General features: G+C 46.8%; 1 protein-coding gene across 1 annotated transcript; it reads left to right on the top strand.

Moving 5' to 3' along the window:
- Positions 1–1,699: 1,699 nt before the first annotated feature.
- Serpinc1 (serpin family C member 1) lies at positions 1,700–16,524 on the top strand. Its single transcript, XM_021176895.2, has 7 exons — positions 1,700–1,841; positions 3,685–4,054; positions 7,614–7,829; positions 9,405–9,542; positions 11,523–11,913; positions 13,936–14,000; positions 16,181–16,524. The coding sequence occupies exons 1-7, from the start codon at positions 1,801–1,803 to the stop codon at positions 16,355–16,357; spliced, it is 1,398 nt and encodes a 465-aa protein (XP_021032554.1). The 5' UTR covers positions 1,700–1,800; the 3' UTR covers positions 16,358–16,524.
- Positions 16,525–16,711: the final 187 nt, after the last annotated feature.

The following is a 16,711-nucleotide window of genomic DNA, read 5'->3' on the forward strand; positions in this document are numbered from 1 at the left end:
GTTTGTCTTTAGTCAAGAGTGATGATGGGCCTTTGAGCAACAAATTCTGGCATCCGTCCTTGAAATGTCCTGCTCAGTCAGGCAAGACCTTTGCAGTGACTTCAGACCCGATGAGTTCCTATCTAGATAGTGAAGCATTCCCCACAATTCCTCACACAGAATGCTGAACACAGAGCAATCCTAGTGAGGAAAACTGAGATAAAGGAGCCTCCTATCTCCACTTAGCTCGAATTTACTTAATCCCCCCAAGAACTACTAAAATATTAATAATAATATGTACAGACATAATTTGGCTTGTTTGTTCTTCAAGAAATATTTCGAGCCAGGAGTTGGTGGTAAATGCCTATAATCTCAGCAGTCTGGAGCAGAGGCAGGCAGATCTCTTGAGTTCAGTGCCAGCCTGATCTACAGAATGAGTTCCAGGACAGCCAGGGCTGCACAGAGAAACCCTGTCTCAAAAAGACCTTAAAAAAAAAAAAAAAAGGTGTTTTGGGTTGTGCAGAATTGCCACCATGAGAAAGGCCCTCCTGAATTGAACTGAAGAACTGAATGGACAAGAAGTTCTTAAGTGAAATGGTGGCAGACATGTCCAAGGGATGAATGGCGAATGATGAGTGTGGAGAGCAGAAGCAACACTGAGCAACAGAGCAACCTTGCAATGGTGGTCGCCAAGGAAACAGCATCATCAGGCAGAAGCCTTGGAGAGAGTCTAAACAATGGCTCTTCACCTTCAGCAGAGAAGTGCACCCCCCACACACACATTAGAACTGGATCATGGACATTTTCATAAGAAACGTTTTGTTTTGTTTTGTTTTTCGAGACAGGGTTTCTCTGTGAAGCCCTGGCTGTCCTGGAACTCACTTTGTAGACCAGGCTGGTCTCGAACTCAGAAATCTGCCTGCCTCTGCCTCCCAAGTGCTGGGATTAAAGGCGTGCGCCACCACTGCCCGGCAAGAAACTTATTTCTAAATAAACTTCTGTGATACTTCAATATTAAAAAAAGAAAAAATAGGGGGCTGGAGAGATGGCTCAGCAGGTAAGAGCACCCGACTGCTCTTCCAAAGGTCCTTAGTTCAAATCCCAGCAACCACATGGTGGCTCACAACCATCCGTAACAAGATCTGACTCCCTCTTCTGGTGTGTCTGAAGACAGCTACAGTGTACTTACATATAATAAATAAATAAATCTTAAAAAAAAAAAAAAAGGAAAGGAAAGGAAACGATTCAATAGTATGATTTCTTGCGCACAGTAGGAGAAGCAGATGCCGAGGCTCACACTTGTAATCCCAGCCCTTGGCAGGTAGAGACAGGGAGAGCAGATGTCCAAGGTCAGCCTTAGATACATAACAAACCTGAGGCTAGCCCATCAGAGGCAGGCAGGGAGCAGAACAAGCAGGTGTTCCCAGTCATCACCCTCCGAGTCTGCTCTCTCCTGACTTGAGGCACCAGGGCTTTTCCCCACAGAGCCCTCTTGAGTCGGGAACCCCCTCAGTGGATCTGAGTCCTCCATGTGCCCCCGTTTCCTTACAAAGAAGAGAGAAGACTGGAGGGCTGCAGGCAAGAAGAGGGGGCCACACCTTCCCTAGGCCTAACTGAACTTTAACTTGTCTACTAATTAAACAACACGGAGTTCTGTGCTTTGCTTAACCCTGGGAACTGGTCATCAGCCTTTGACCTCAGCCCTCCTCTCCTGATCAGCTCCCTCCCCCACCTGGCCTCTGGACCTCTCAGATTTAGGGGAAAGAACCAGTTTTCAGAGTGATTGTCTCAGTCAGCACCATCTCTGTAGGAGCATCGGCCATGTATTCCACGGGGGTAGGAAGTGGGGCTGCTGGTGAGAGGTAAGCAGTGGGCTTCCCTCTGTCAGCTCTGGCTGGGTTTTCTGACCTCTGAAGGACTCTCAAGGATGACCTCTGACATTTTTTAGATGACCAGGCCCTCTCCTTGGTAGTTAGTCAAAGACCTTTTGGAAGCCATCACTTCAGCTAAGCCACACCTGAGGTTCTTAGCTCCTTCAGGAGCCAAGGGTGCTTCCCTTGGGAAGAGATGGGCAAGCCAGAGCACACTTCCAGGGCAGCCTCCTAATCTGCTTTCTGCTCCTCTTCCTACTCAGCTGCCCCCCACCTGCCGCTGTGGCCTCCGACTACCTCCCAAAGCCTCCTTCCCCTTTCTCCCTCCTTGGTGTAGGTTGCTAAAAATTGAGAGGTGGCCTGACCATTATGGTTCCTGATTATGCACAGCAGAGCTTAGGGCCTCTCCAGCTGCTATTCACATTTCCAGATATGCCCAAGAACAAAATGGGAAAGACAAGACAACAGCCATGGCTCTCTCCCCCCCTCCTCACCCCTCACCTCCCTCTTTCTCCCCTCTCTCTCCTCTCTCCCCTCCCTTATCCCTCTCCCCTCTTGTCACTCTACCTGTTGGTATCAGACCACACAAAAATCCACGCATCCTTTGGTTGCCCTTACCCCCCAGTTAGACCATCTGCCACTGAGCAGCCTACCTGCCTGACTTTTTCTTCCAGAAGGGACTGGAAAGCCGCAATGCTTAGATACAGACTCCCTCCCCTCACCCAGGCACCCCAGAGCACCTGGAGGGAGAGCATTTACTTCTTGGTTATTACTTTATTGAGTATCCATATTCTCTTGCCAATCTCACTACTTCATGTTTTTAACTGAGGTATAATGTAGCCCAGGCTGCCCTCGTGCCTATTACCTTAGCCTCCCAAATGCTGAGATTAACCCTCAGCACACCTGGCTACTAGCTCAGTTGTTTAGGATGAGATACCAAGCTGGGCATGGTAGTGCATGCCTATAATCCCAGCGTTTGGGAGCTGGAGGGAGGAAAGTCGAAGTTTAAGGTCATCCTCAGCTACATAGTAAGAATGGGGCAGCCTGGGCTATCCCTGACACCCTCAAAGTGAGATTACCTTTACTTTTAGTGACCCTTGTTAGAAGCTATTAAAACATTTCAGGAGACAGAAAATAACGAGGGCAGAACTAAGGAGGGGGCAGTAGAGGTCAGAGGGTAAGGAAGGAGAATTCATTGAATCTGGGATCTGACTTAACCAGGAGGGGGAGGGGAGGGATCTGGATGACTTCTAGGTTTCTGGACTGGTGTCAGGATCCACTGGGTTGAAGGATAGAAGAGCAGGTGTGTGGGGGAGGTGACAGCTCAGCAAGTCACATCTCACTATGGAAGTCACCCGCCTTCCAGACCGAACTGTCCGGCCAATAGTAAGTCTGGCCGTCTGCGTGCAGGCTGGAGCTGCGGATCTGGGGCCTTCCGTACTCAGCTGCTCCGTTGCGTTCACGTTCTCTTACCCATCTTCGCCAAAGCCAGTCCTGCAAGATTCAGGCTAAAGTCCGTCCTTGTCTGGGGTTTCCTGCCCCCTTCAGGTGGCTCCCTTCACACTCTCGACTCTCTCTACTGGGCTCATGTGGGCGTTCCATTCATCAAAGGCAACGTTGCGTTCTTCTTTAGCCTAGCATGGACACACACACACACACACACACACACACACACACACACACACACACGTGTCCAGGCAAGGAGCCTAGGACTGGTTTTGTCCTAGATGGACAAGGATGCTTAGCTCAAACGTTAAGGCTGGAATCCTACACTTTCAGGAATAAGACTGTCGTGGTCAGTGGGGATGGGGAGTCATGGTTCTGTCCCTTGTAGGAAGCTTTGTCTCTTCTCTCTGCTCCTCATTGGTGCCTTGGGCTGTGCTGTCTGTCACGGAAACCCTGTGGATGACATCTGCATAGCGAAGCCCCGAGACATCCCCGTGAATCCCTTGTGCATTTACCGCTCCCCTGGGAAGAAGGCCACCGAGGAGGATGGCTCAGAGCAGAAGGTTCCAGAAGCCACCAACCGGCGGGTCTGGGAACTGTCCAAGGCCAATTCGCGATTTGCCACTAACTTCTACCAGCACCTGGCAGACTCCAAGAATGACAACGACAACATTTTCCTGTCACCCTTGAGCATCTCCACGGCTTTTGCTATGACCAAGCTGGGTGCCTGTAACGACACTCTCAAGCAGCTGATGGAGGTACAGTGTAAAGCCCTCTTCCTCTTTCCTTGTGGGGAGTGTCTCTTGGATCTCCTTATGTCGCACATCCGCTTGTCTAGGGGATCTCACTGTGGGTTATGATTTTCTTTGAATCAGTACTTCATGTGTTAGGATAATTTTTCTTTTTTTAATGATTTTTTTTATGTGCACTGGTGTTTTGCCTGCATGTGGAAGTGGGGTTAGAGACAGTTGTGAGCTGTCAATGTGGGTGCTGGGAATTGAAGCCTGGTCCTCCGGAAAGGCACCCAGTGATCTTAATTGCTCAGCCATCTCTCCAGTCCAGGATTCTTTTTCTTTCTTTCTTTCTTTCTTTCTTTCTTTCTTTCTTTCTTTCTTTCTTTCTTTCTTTCTTTCTTAAATAACTCTAGTTTTTTTAGAGTTTTGAGGTTTTTTTTTTTCTGTGTAGCCCAGGGTGACCCCAAACTTACTCTATATAGCTCTAGTTGGTCTTGAACTTGTGATGATCACCTGGCCTCAGCTTCATGAAGAGAAGAATTACAAGTGTTAGCTATCATGTGGCTAACTAGGCAAGGAGTTATTACCTGAATGTCTTCCTCATAAATGTTTCCTATTCTCTCCCATAAAAAATGGTTTTACTTATTATTATTTGAGAGGAGCACACACGGAGTCAGAGAACAACTTTCAGGGGTCAGTTTCCTTCTCCTCCTTCCTTATTGATGAAGGTCCCTCATTTCTGCACACCGCATGGTCCAGGCTGCCCTGCAAGCTTCCAGGAGACCTGTATTCCATATTGCTAAAGGGGTGTTGGGATTATAGATGCAAGCCTATATGTGGCTTTTTTTGTGGGTTCCAGGGACCAAGCACAGATTGTCAAGCTTGATAAGCAATGCTTTTATCTGCTAATTTATCTTGCTAGCTCATATTGTGTGCTATTCATAAACAGGAGAAGGCTGGGATTACCACTCCCTTTTCAGTCATAGTTTCTCTCTCTCTCCCTCCTCCTCTTCCTCCTTCATCCTCTTCTTCCTCTCTTCTTCCTCCTCCTCTTCCTCCCCCTCCTCCTCTTCTTCTTCCTCCTCCTCCTCCTTCTCTCTCTCTCTTTCTGTCATTCATTTTTGAGACAATGTCTCACAATGCTTCACTCACATTGTTCTTGAACTTGGGGTCCTCTTGCCTCTACTCCTCAAGTGCTGGGATTGCAGGTATGTACTATGTCCAGTTAATTGTATATTCGTTCATTTGGCCATTTGTATGTTTTTTATTTATTTATTTATTTATTTATTTATTTTGAGACAGGGTTTCTCTGTGTAGCCCTGGCTGTCCTGGAACTCATTTTGTAGCCCAGGCTGGCCTCGAACTCAGAAATTCACCTGCCTCTGTTTCCAAAGTGCTGGGATTAAAGGCGTGCGCCACCACCGCCCAGCTTTTTTTTTTTTTTTTAAATCCAGCACTATCTCTATGCTGGGGCCATCCATATGCTGGGTGAATATCCTAGGCCCTGCCCTGGTAGGGAAAGACAATTTGCCATCCAGTGAACTGAAGCAGATTGGCTCTTGGGGTCGATTCTAGGGCTCTATATCTCTATGTAGTGAGACCTGGATCCCAGGAAGCTGAGAAGCCTCAAAGAAACAGACTGTTTTGGAGCTATGGGCAGTAATGATCACTTCAGTACTGCCACCCGTTTTTGGCAGGTCAGGGAAGAAGAGGTTGGCCCTGGTATCACCCTAAACTGTGTCTGGAAACATGAGATCCTTACTCTGCCCTTGGCTTTCTTCAGGTCGGATCTCACTCTGGAAACAAAGATAAGTGGCAGGGAGGCAGAAGCCCCTGCAGCATGTCATACAGTGTCCTCAGAACCCAAGACATAGACGTCTGGGAGTTAGGAAGGTTTCCTTTCCTCTCCTCAAGAGGTCAGTTCCACTGAACACCACTCATGTGTTCAGACTCAGGCATGCGGCTCTATACTGCATCTGCTGTCCCCAGCACAGCACACAAGAGCCTGTCCTTGCTGCATTCTGTGTTCCTGAAGCTCTTGTGAATGAATGGCGGATGGCAGCACATTAGAACCCACCCCCCCCCCCCAGGCATTCGTACACACAGGCATCAGTCTCAAGCATCTCCTTATAGTCTGTCTCTGTTCCCTGAATGTGAGCTTAAACATGACCTTCCCTATAAAAACCAACGGGAGCTGGAGACGTGGCTCAGTGGTAGAGCACTTGGCCAGTAATATGCAGAACTCGGGGGTTACTCTCTATTGGTGCAAAATAAAACCAGAAAGAAAAACCCACCAGAGGCAGAACAACATTGCTAATCCACACACGTCCTCTGAGTCCCTTCTACATATCTTACAATTTATTATGTCAAATATAGAAAAATGGATATGATTTTCTTTCTCTAGAGCAAAGAGAAACTTATAGAGTTTTTAGTCACAGATAAAAGGAGACCCGGGAGAAGGCCAATTGGTAAAGTGCTTTGCCTTGCATGTACCAAGTCCTGAGTTTGAGCTCCAGAACCTATATACACAGGCATGGTGCACATGTGTTAGCTCCAGGGAGGTAGAGATAGGCAGATAGATCCCTTGCCGGCCAGCCATCTTACCCTAGTCAGCTAGCTCTAGACCAGTGAGAGTCCCTGACTTACAAAGTGGGAAGGTGGGTCTGGAGAGACAGCTCAGAGGTTAAAAGAGCTCCCCTCTCTTCCAGAGGACCCAGATTAGGTGCCCATCACCCACGTCTGGCAGCTTATAGCCTCTTGCAACCCCAGCTCCACAAAGTCCAGTGCCGTCTTCTGGCCCCTTGAGGCACTCACATCTATGAGGCACTCTTTCACCACCCCAAAATAAATACAGTATTTTAAAAAAGGAAAAGAAGAAGGTGGGTGGTACCTGAGTAACAATATTTGAGCTTGTCCTCTGACCTCTCTGAGCATGTGCACACATGCCCACGTGCTCATGGGCACACACACAAGCACAGAGTGCTTATCAGGACACCAGGAAAACTTCAGAGAATAAATAAAACCAAAAGGCCTTTTCCACCTGAGGAGTGAGCGCTAGGTCTATGGCAGCTTCTATGGCTCTGACTGGCATGTGTGTGGTTCCTAAGCCCCTTCTAATCCTGAGACTCTGATTCTGGGTTCATTTATTCCCTTCTGACACAATCTTTTCTTCTCTTAGCCCTTCTACAACCTGTATTCCAGAGCCCCCAAGAATGCTGACCCAAGCAAATGCTGTGAGAATGAGTGTTACAAGGAGATGCACTACCTTGGTTCCTTTAGATATCTGTAATTACCAAGAGGACGTCTCCCTTCACAGTGAGAAAGCACCCTGCATTGGTCTATAGTTCCTTAAAGATCCAGTGGCGTTCCTGTCTCTTGTTCCTTCCCAATTATGTTTCCTGTCTTTTATTCTTTTTTCTTGCATATTTGTTTTTAGAACATGAGCTGAGTGTCTATGCTGTGCCAGGCACTGTGCTGGAGTGAGCTAACAGCTGAGATGGCCCTTGGACCAGCACTGTATTCTGCACCCATGGTAACTGACTGTCCAACCACACCACCACCATTTTCTTTTTGTCATCTATAGGTTTTTAAATTTGATACCATCTCTGAGAAGACATCCGACCAGATCCACTTCTTCTTTGCCAAACTGAACTGCCGACTCTATCGAAAAGCCAACAAGTCCTCTGACTTGGTATCAGCCAACCGCCTTTTTGGAGACAAATCCCTCACCTTCAACGAGAGCTATCAAGATGTTAGTGAGGTTGTCTATGGAGCCAAGCTCCAGCCCCTGGACTTCAAGGTGAGTTGTAGGTGACAGAGTCCCTGCCACTCGCACTAAGAAGGGAGAGGAACAGGATCCAGAGGGACACGACACTGCTTGCCAATGGTTGGTGGAGGTTGAGGACAAATCAGAAGCCACGGAACACACCCTTGGTTAAGGCTTCACAGAGCCACGGTCCTCAAGCCTTCAGATATAGAGGCTACTCTTTAGATGTTGTACAAGGGATTACTTTTTCATTTCATCTACCAAGTTCAGCTATGTCATGGTCAAATAAAATAGGTGCATAATGCGTGTTCCATGCCCCCTCGGAGATTCAGGAAGCACACGAGCCTAGTAAGTGTTTTGAGGAAGTAATACAGCAAAGAAATTCCTTGATTTCTGTTGTAGTGACTGTTCTATTGCTGTGAAGAGCAAGAAAACTCCTCTAAAAGGAAGCATTTCATTGGGGGGCTTAATTACAATCTCAGAGCGTTAGTCATTTCCTTTCTGGCAGGAAGCCTGGTGGCAGGAAGCGTGGTGGCGGGAAGTGTGGTGGCGGGGAGCAGGGTGGCGGGAAGCAGGGTGGCGGACAGGCAGGCATGGGCTTCAGAACTTACTTCCTAATTCATAGGAGGACAGAGAAGTTGAGAGATGCTAGGACTGGCAAAGCCCATTCCCAGTTATGCATCTAATCCTCTTAATCCTTTTCAGAAATCCTTAATCAAAGGGGGATTAAGCGGGCACATTTATGAGCCTCTGGGGCTGTTTTCATTCAAATCTCCACAGCATCTTTCTGTCAGCATTTTCTTTTCTTTTCTTTCTACCCCATCCCCCATGTCCAAGCCCCCGGACAGGGTTTTACTATGTATCCCTGACTGACTTGGAACTCACTCTGTAGACCAGGCTGGCCTCCGACTCTCAGAGATATGCCTCCCGAGTGCTGGAATTAGAGGTGTGAGCCACCGCTAGCTGGTCAGAGTTGTCTACATTTCTTTGACTACAGGGCGCTGGCCCCTCCCATCCTCTTAACCTGATTTCCTCCCACAGACTGGAGATGATGCTTCTCTATGAGTTTAGGGTTTCCGGGGTCAGAGTAGGTACCATCATTACCTTCCGTCTGCCAGCCTGTCTGCCCCTTTCGTCTGCCCTGTGTCTCCTCCTCTTTCTTCTGCTGCTTATAACATTTATTGATGGGCTGGGCTCTGAGTGTGAGCCCTGTCATGACAAAGGATTAAGTGGATGAAAACAAAACAAAAGCTGGTGACATATCGGATGACTGAGGGCTCCTCGGTGTGGGTTAAAGCGATGGCTTCCTTTTTTTGGTTGTTTTGTTTGTTTGTTTGTTTGCTTTTCAAGACAGGGTTTCTCTGTGTAGCCCTGGCTGTCCTGGAACTCACTCTGTGAGGCCTCAAACTCAGAAATTCTCCTGCCTCTGCCTCCCAAGTGCTGGGATTAAAGGCATGCACCACCACTGCCTGGCAAAGTGATGGCTTCTTAACCCATCATGGGAAAAGAACAAGCAAATGGCGAGCAACAGAAATGCTGCATTGAGAACTTGACAGTCAGAGCTAATGAGTCGAATAGGTGGGTAGGATTATTTTCTGTTTTCCTTAGGAAAATCCGGAGCAATCCAGAGTGACCATCAACAACTGGGTAGCTAATAAGACTGAAGGCCGCATCAAAGATGTCATCCCACAAGGCGCCATTAACGAGCTCACTGCCCTAGTGCTGGTTAACACCATTTACTTCAAGGTATGTCAGCTGGTCCTGGAGAGATGACAGGGATTTCTTCTCACTATTACTCTATTAAGCATGTGTAGTCAAATCCCTCCTGAAATGGTCCATGCATGGTCTAGGCAACCATATAAATTTGCTGAAAGCCCAGAGGTCCAGAGGCTTAGTAGTGTCCCCAGGCTGGGGCAGACTATGTGAACGTACTAACTGAGCATTCTTCAAGATGTGGCAAATTTTCACACTTGTGTGACAATTTCTGCCATTCAATTAATGTTTTCTTTTCTTTTTTAAATTTCGAGACTGGGTATTATGTAGTCCTGGCTGTCCTGGAACTTGCTAAGTAGACCTGGCCTCGTGCTCACAGAGATTCACCTGCCTCTGTCTCCCCAGTGCTGGGATTAGAGGCAGGTCCGTTAATGTATTTAAAATCAGAAAATAAATGATTTTGCTGACAATCATCAGTGATGGAGTTCCCCACTGCCAAGAACAATTTCTATTGAACATGTCCCCTAGGGGTTCGGAAGCTCCCAGTGCTGGGCTACCCAGAATAAGAAGGGGCCTGGGACAGTACTATGTTATGGCTTGTTTTCCTCACAGAGCCCAGGGTTCTGAGGACTGCTTCAGTCTGATTTCAATTGAAACAGAGCAGGGGGAGGATATTGGAACAAACGCCATCAGCACTCTGGAGGACTGTCCCTTTAGAGCAGCAACTGTGACATGTTCTTTATCCTCAGACATGCGCTGTTTGCATTCCTCCTTTCTCCATGTGGCCTGGAGACTTAGCCAGCCATGGCTACTGTCAGTCACTGCCTCTTGGAGCCTCCCACTCCCCAGAACAGAGTAGACTGCATTTCCATAGTGTGTTGTTTGATACCCCTTACAGTTTATGCGGCAACTTGCTATTAATTAATATCCTAGATTGTCATACCACTGAGAGTGAGACCGTGGGCTGTTTGTGCCATATGATTTCTTTATTTTAAAGATTGGCTCCTCATTTCTAAGTGTATGAAGTCATGTGAATTACTGGGGAGTCACTGGGAACTTTCCTATGGCCTATTTCTGCATGTATAAAATGGTAATGAGGATTCACCTACTTTATAGGTATACCAAAAGGTTCGAGTAGGTAACACAAGTGAAATACTTAGGTGTTATACATGCTTAGAGCACACAGTTAACATTGTAAAGTCATTGGCTCTTTCTAGTACTTAACTTGTGGGTGAGAAACCACCTCTCAGAAGGGTTAACTGACTTATCTCAAAGAGCCAGAAAACCATAAGGAATGAGGTGGGAAGCCAGCCAGGAGCCATTCCCCTCCTGGCAGGACTTCCAGACAAATCTCAGGGATTGCTGTCTGAGTCTGGCCTCTTAACTCAGCAGGGACAGAGCACAGAGTTCTGGAGGTTGGCTCTGGCAAAGAGGCTGATAGAGAGCAGACAACACGAGACAGAATGAACTTGCAAAGGAGAGTGTAGGTTATTCTAAGGGTTAGACTCTCCTGACTTAAAAAAACAACCAAACAACAACAATAACAGCAGCAGCAGCAGCAGCAGCAACAACAACAACAACAACACAATACCAGGCTGGCAAGATGGCTCAGCTGGTAAAGGTGCTATCACCATACCTGGCAACCTGAGTCCCATCGTGGAGCCCACATGGTAGGAAGGAAGAACCGTTTCCTGAATGCTGATAAATTGTCCTTTGATGTCCACACACTCACAGTGGCACACCCCTCCTCTCAAATGTTAAAAAAAAAGGTAATATTGATGGAAATACAGAAATGTAAAAAAAAAAAAACACACACACACAGAATGAGACACACATAAATAACTGCACCACTCAGATATAGACATTAGCCTTTTAATGCTTATCTACTTTTTTCTAATAACTACATTTATATGTTGATGCAATTAGATAATATAGTTATGTCCCATATCAATAAGTATCCTGCTAGGATATTTTTGTTCTTGCTTTATGATTCTCCCACTTGACATCTTTCAGGGCCTGTGGAAGTCAAAGTTCAGCCCTGAGAACACAAGGAAGGAACTGTTCTATAAGGTTGATGGGCAGTCATGCCCAGTGCCTATGATGTACCAGGAAGGCAAATTCAAATACCGGCGCGTGGCAGAGGGCACCCAGGTGCTAGAGCTGCCCTTCAAGGGGGATGACATCACCATGGTGCTCATCCTGCCCAAGCCTGAGAAGAGCCTGGCCAAGGTGGAGCGGGAGCTCACCCCAGAGCTGCTGCAGGAGTGGCTCGATGAGCTGTCAGAGATGATGCTTGTGGTCCACATGCCCCGCTTCCGCACTGAGGATGGCTTCAGTCTGAAGGAGCAGCTGCAAGACATGGGCCTCATTGATCTCTTCAGCCCTGAGAAGTCCCAACTCCCAGGTTGGTATAGGAGAGATCTGCCTGCCTCCTTTCTACGCCAAGGTGGTTTAACCAAAAGTGAGAGAATCCAGAAAAGTCCAGGGAAGGGTGCTAAGTCAGGGCACCCGGACTCTGTGCTAAGCTCAGGGTGATCCCTTGCCCTTCCAAACCTCCCTGTGAAAGAGATTTTGCTCTTGTTTCCAGGAGTCCAACAAGTATGTCTGTCACCCCGAAATCTGTATCTAACAGGGGAGATCAAACCAGGTGGGGAAGAATTCAGAAAAGCATTGGAATTCAAAGAGACAGGCATTAAAAGCAATGCATATTGAGACCTGTAATTTCAGTACTGGGGGGTAGGGTAGAACACAGAGTGTTCCAGGACAGCCTTGGCTATAGAACAAGATCTTGTCCCAAAAGTAAATAAATTAGAGCCTAGAGAGACATTTCAGCAGTTAAGAGCTCTGTTTCAATTGAAATCAGACTGAAGCAGTCCTCATTGCAGAAGACTCAGGGTCAGTTTCCAGACTCCACAGTAGACAGCTCATGACCCCACAGGCACCTGCACTCATGTACACACACAAACACACACACACAGAGACACAGACACACACAGACAGACACACAGATACACACACACACACACAGACACACAGACACACACACACAATCTTGAATAAGATAAAAATGTGATAGTAAATTAAAATTAAAAACAAACCTTAGCTGGGCATGGAGGTGCACGCCTTTAATCCCAGAACTCGGGAGGCAGAGGCAGGCAGATTTCTGAGTTCGAGGCCAGCCTGGTCTACAAAGTAAGTTCCAGAACAGCCAGGGCTACACAGAGAAACCCTGTCTCAAAAAAACCAACCAGACAAAACAACAAAACAACAAAACCCCAAACAAACAAAACAAAACAACCCCCAGCACTTGAGAGGCAGAGGCAGGAAGATCTCTGAGTTCGATCAAGGTCAGCTTGATTTTTTTGGGGGGGTGGGGTGGGTTTCAAGACAGGGTTTCTCTGTGTAGCCCTGACTGTCCTAGAACTCACTCTGTAGACCAGCCTGGCCTCGAACTCAGAAATCCGCCTGCCTCTGCCTCCCAAGTGCTGGGATTAAAGGTGTGCGCCACCACTGCCTGGCATAAGGTCAGCTTGATTTACAGAGTAAGTTTCTGGATAGTCAAGGCTACACAGAGAAACCCTGTCTTGAAAAAAACAAAAACAAAAACAAAATAAGTAAGTAAATAATTAAATTTAAAAAATGAGCCTTAAAATACCTTTTTACCTTTTTATTTATTTTTCCTTTTTTTTCATTGAGACAAGGTCTTATGTAGCCCAGGTTAGCCTGGAATCCACTGTGTAGCTAAGTCTGGCTTTACCCTGATTGTGCTGTCTCCACCCTGAGAGCTGTTTAATCCCTTTTATCATGTACACATGGTGTACCACCACGCCTGGCAAGATCTTTTACTTATTAGTACATGTATTTATTTGTTGTTATGTATGGTATGTGGAGAGGAATGTGTAAGTGTGTGCATGGTGGGTCAGAGGATAACTCTCAGGGGTTCAAAGCCACATGGAGCCCCGGGATTAAACTCATGTACCCGATGAGCAATCTCATTGGCCCACAGAGCTGGGTTCAGTGGCACACAATTATAATCTCAGCCCTCCATGCTGGGGCAGGATGACAGTTTAAGGCCAGCTCAGGCTACACAAAGATCCTCGCTAAAAATGACTTAGACTTAGGTAATTAGATTTATCTTTATTGGGCTATCTTTAGCTTTGAGAGCCAAACCTCTTAAAAATGTTACCAGCCTGGAAAGACATATTTTTGCTAGATATAGTAAAGTTTTTCTTTTGAGAGCAGAGTCCCACCCTTCCACCTTCTCAAAAAGGTTGACATCAGATTAAGTCACAAGATCCAGGTCAACGAAGCCAAAATGCATCCGTTTTTAAGAGGTATCCATTGAGGGGGTGAGGGGCATTATTAGGGAGGCTCAGCAGTCTGCTTCTCAAGACACAGCCCCCTCCCCCCCTTCTTGTTCTTCCAGGGATCGTTGCTGGAGGCAGGGATGACCTCTATGTCTCCGACGCATTCCACAAAGCATTTCTTGAGGTGAGTTCAGTTCCTTCCACCCTCTGCCTTTTTTTGCATTTTATCAATCTGTGTTCCTGGAGTTTTTTGCTGCTCTTCTGGTGGAGACAGCAGGTCTATTAGCAGCAGAGGACTGTGGCAGAGGCAGCTCTGCAGTGTCCCTCTAGATCATGTACACATGGAGAAGCTTGTAGCCCCCGCCATGAGGTCGCCTCAGTATGGCACTTCAAAGAAACCCTCAAGCTTTGGCTGTTTGACCTTCTCTCCTGCTAGAGAGACATAGAGGGTAGCCCAAAGAAAAGGAGCCAGCAAAGGCCATGGAGAGGGAATTCTGAGATGTTTCAGGAATGTGAAAAGCATGGAGTAAGACTGAAACCGATTCTGGACAGAATGGGGAGGGACCCGTGCCTAAGTGAAGAAGGTGAAGAACAACTGAACATAAGACAGGGGGTTGCTAATGAGTATGGCTCACCTTAGCGTCAAGGGCGTTCTACAACAATCTTGATATATAGCATTTCAGGAAACTCAGGTGGGCACATGTTGATCTTCTTGGGAGATTAACTACACACAGTGGTATGCTGAGACTGAGAAATCCCAGGGAGGAAATGAGTACAGCATTGATGAGCCTGTCTTCCCCCAATTAAGGTGCACATAGAATTGTATGTTAGCCAAGTAGTGACAGGTTGTAGAAATTCTGGTTCTTAGGTACTGAAGTGTGGACCCTAAAGGTGGGGATCCTTAACCCTGGAGACTGAAGGATGGAGTCTGGGAATTTTTTTCTTTTTTCTTTTTGGTTTTTTTCGAGACAGGGTTTCTCTGTATAGCCCTGGCTGTCCTGGAACTCACTTTGTAGACCAGGCTGGCCTCAAATTCAGAAATCCGCCTGCCTCTGCCTCCCGAGTGCTGGGATTAAAGGTGTGCGCCACCACTGCCCAGGTAATTTTTTTCCTTTTTGTTGATTTGTGTGTTGAGGAAGGTTTTCTTCCTGTAGCCCTGACCATCTTGAAACTTGTTGGAGAATCTGTTTCTTAACACAGATCCTTGGGAGATTTTTACAAGTAGGTTTGAGGCCCAGTGGTGTAGGCTGTTCTTCGTGGAAGCTAAGACTGTGAGCAGAAGGACCAATGATAGACAAAGCTAACAGGACTTGTGTTTGCAAAGAAAGGCTGCAATTAGAGAGAAATATCCAGAGTATGGTGCCAGAGAACGAATTCTAGGATCCAAGCAAGCTTAGTGGCAACTTAAGGAAGCAGAAGGGTAAGGGACTTGCTGGATTGCAACTTCACATCACTTAAATTTAGTCTCAGAATGAGCATGCAATAGATGTGGGACACCAAAGGGAAGGAAAAAAAAAACCCCACATTAACCAGCCCCTCAAAACACAGAGATTGCAAGTACTTTATTAATAGTCAGGGACAGGAGGCCAAGGCAGGAGAATTGCCACAAGTTTCAGGCCAGCCTTGTCTATATAGAACGTTAAAGGATAGCAAGGTGTACACACACACACACAGAGGCCAGCCTGGTCTATACAGAACATTAAAGGCTAGCAAGGTGTACATGTACACACACACACACACACACACACACACACACACAGGAATCAGGATCTTAAATGGCAAGCTAGCCTCAGTACTAGAATGCACAGCAAGATCCTACCCCCGACAGGTCAGTATGTCAACAGTTGTCAATTTCTGAAGGCATCCCTTCAGATGTGCCATTGTTCAAATGCTGTTTTTTTCTGGTTATTACTCCAAAAAACCCCACCTCACTTAACTGGAGAGCTGTCTTTTCATAAGCCACGGGTTCTTGGTGGCTTTTGGGGGGTGGTAGTGATAGCTGGGATTTCTTTATGCTTTGAGAGTGAATTTAAAGTGCAGATCTCCAAGTTTGAGTCTGAGTTTTCTCTTCGCAGTTGGTTCAAAACAATGCACTGTTGCATTTGACAATGTCCAACCATGCTACCAGAATGTGACTTTTAGTTCAGGGATTACACTTGTGGCATTCTTGCAAGGTTTTGGATGAGCCCAGTGCATTGTACACACTGGAGGTTAAGAACGAGTAGATTTCTGGAGGGAACCATTTGTGTCCGAGTGTTAGCTACTAGAAACCAGCAGTGGGAGCGGCTGGGTCTGGGTGTGATTTATGTGCCTAGGGTACATGTGTGTAGGGTAGCTAATATTTGTTTCCTATGTGACCTGCAGGTAAATGAGGAAGGCAGTGAAGCAGCAGCGAGTACTTCTGTCGTGATTACTGGCCGGTCACTGAACCCCAATAGGGTGACCTTCAAGGCCAACAGGCCCTTCCTGGTTCTTATAAGGGAAGTTGCACTGAACACTATTATATTCATGGGGAGAGTGGCTAATCCTTGTGTGAACTAAGATATTCTTAATCTTTGCACCTTTTCCTACTTTGGTGTTTGTGAATAGAAGTAAAAATAAATACGAATGTCACCTCACAAGAATGGACTTTTCCACTTGAAGACGAGAGACTGGAGTACAGATGCTACTGGGGTACTCAGTAAAATGACATTTTCAATTTTTCTCTACCCAGTAACCACTTTCTGTACCCAGCAAGTGAAGGGGGAGCAGCCAGCCACGGTGGCACAAACCTGTATCTTAGTGCTTTTGAAGGTAGAAGCAGGACGGTCAGGAGTTAAGGCCAGGTGAGGCTGGGCTGTAGAGTGAAAGACTGTGTCTCAAGATGACTTCCTCTTCTCCCCAAAGTAGAAAAGA

This window comes from Mus caroli, unplaced genomic scaffold, assembly GCF_978045245.1.
Source record: "Mus caroli unplaced genomic scaffold, Mus_caroli_1 scaffold_1, whole genome shotgun sequence".
Taxonomy (NCBI): domain Eukaryota; kingdom Metazoa; phylum Chordata; class Mammalia; order Rodentia; family Muridae; genus Mus; species Mus caroli.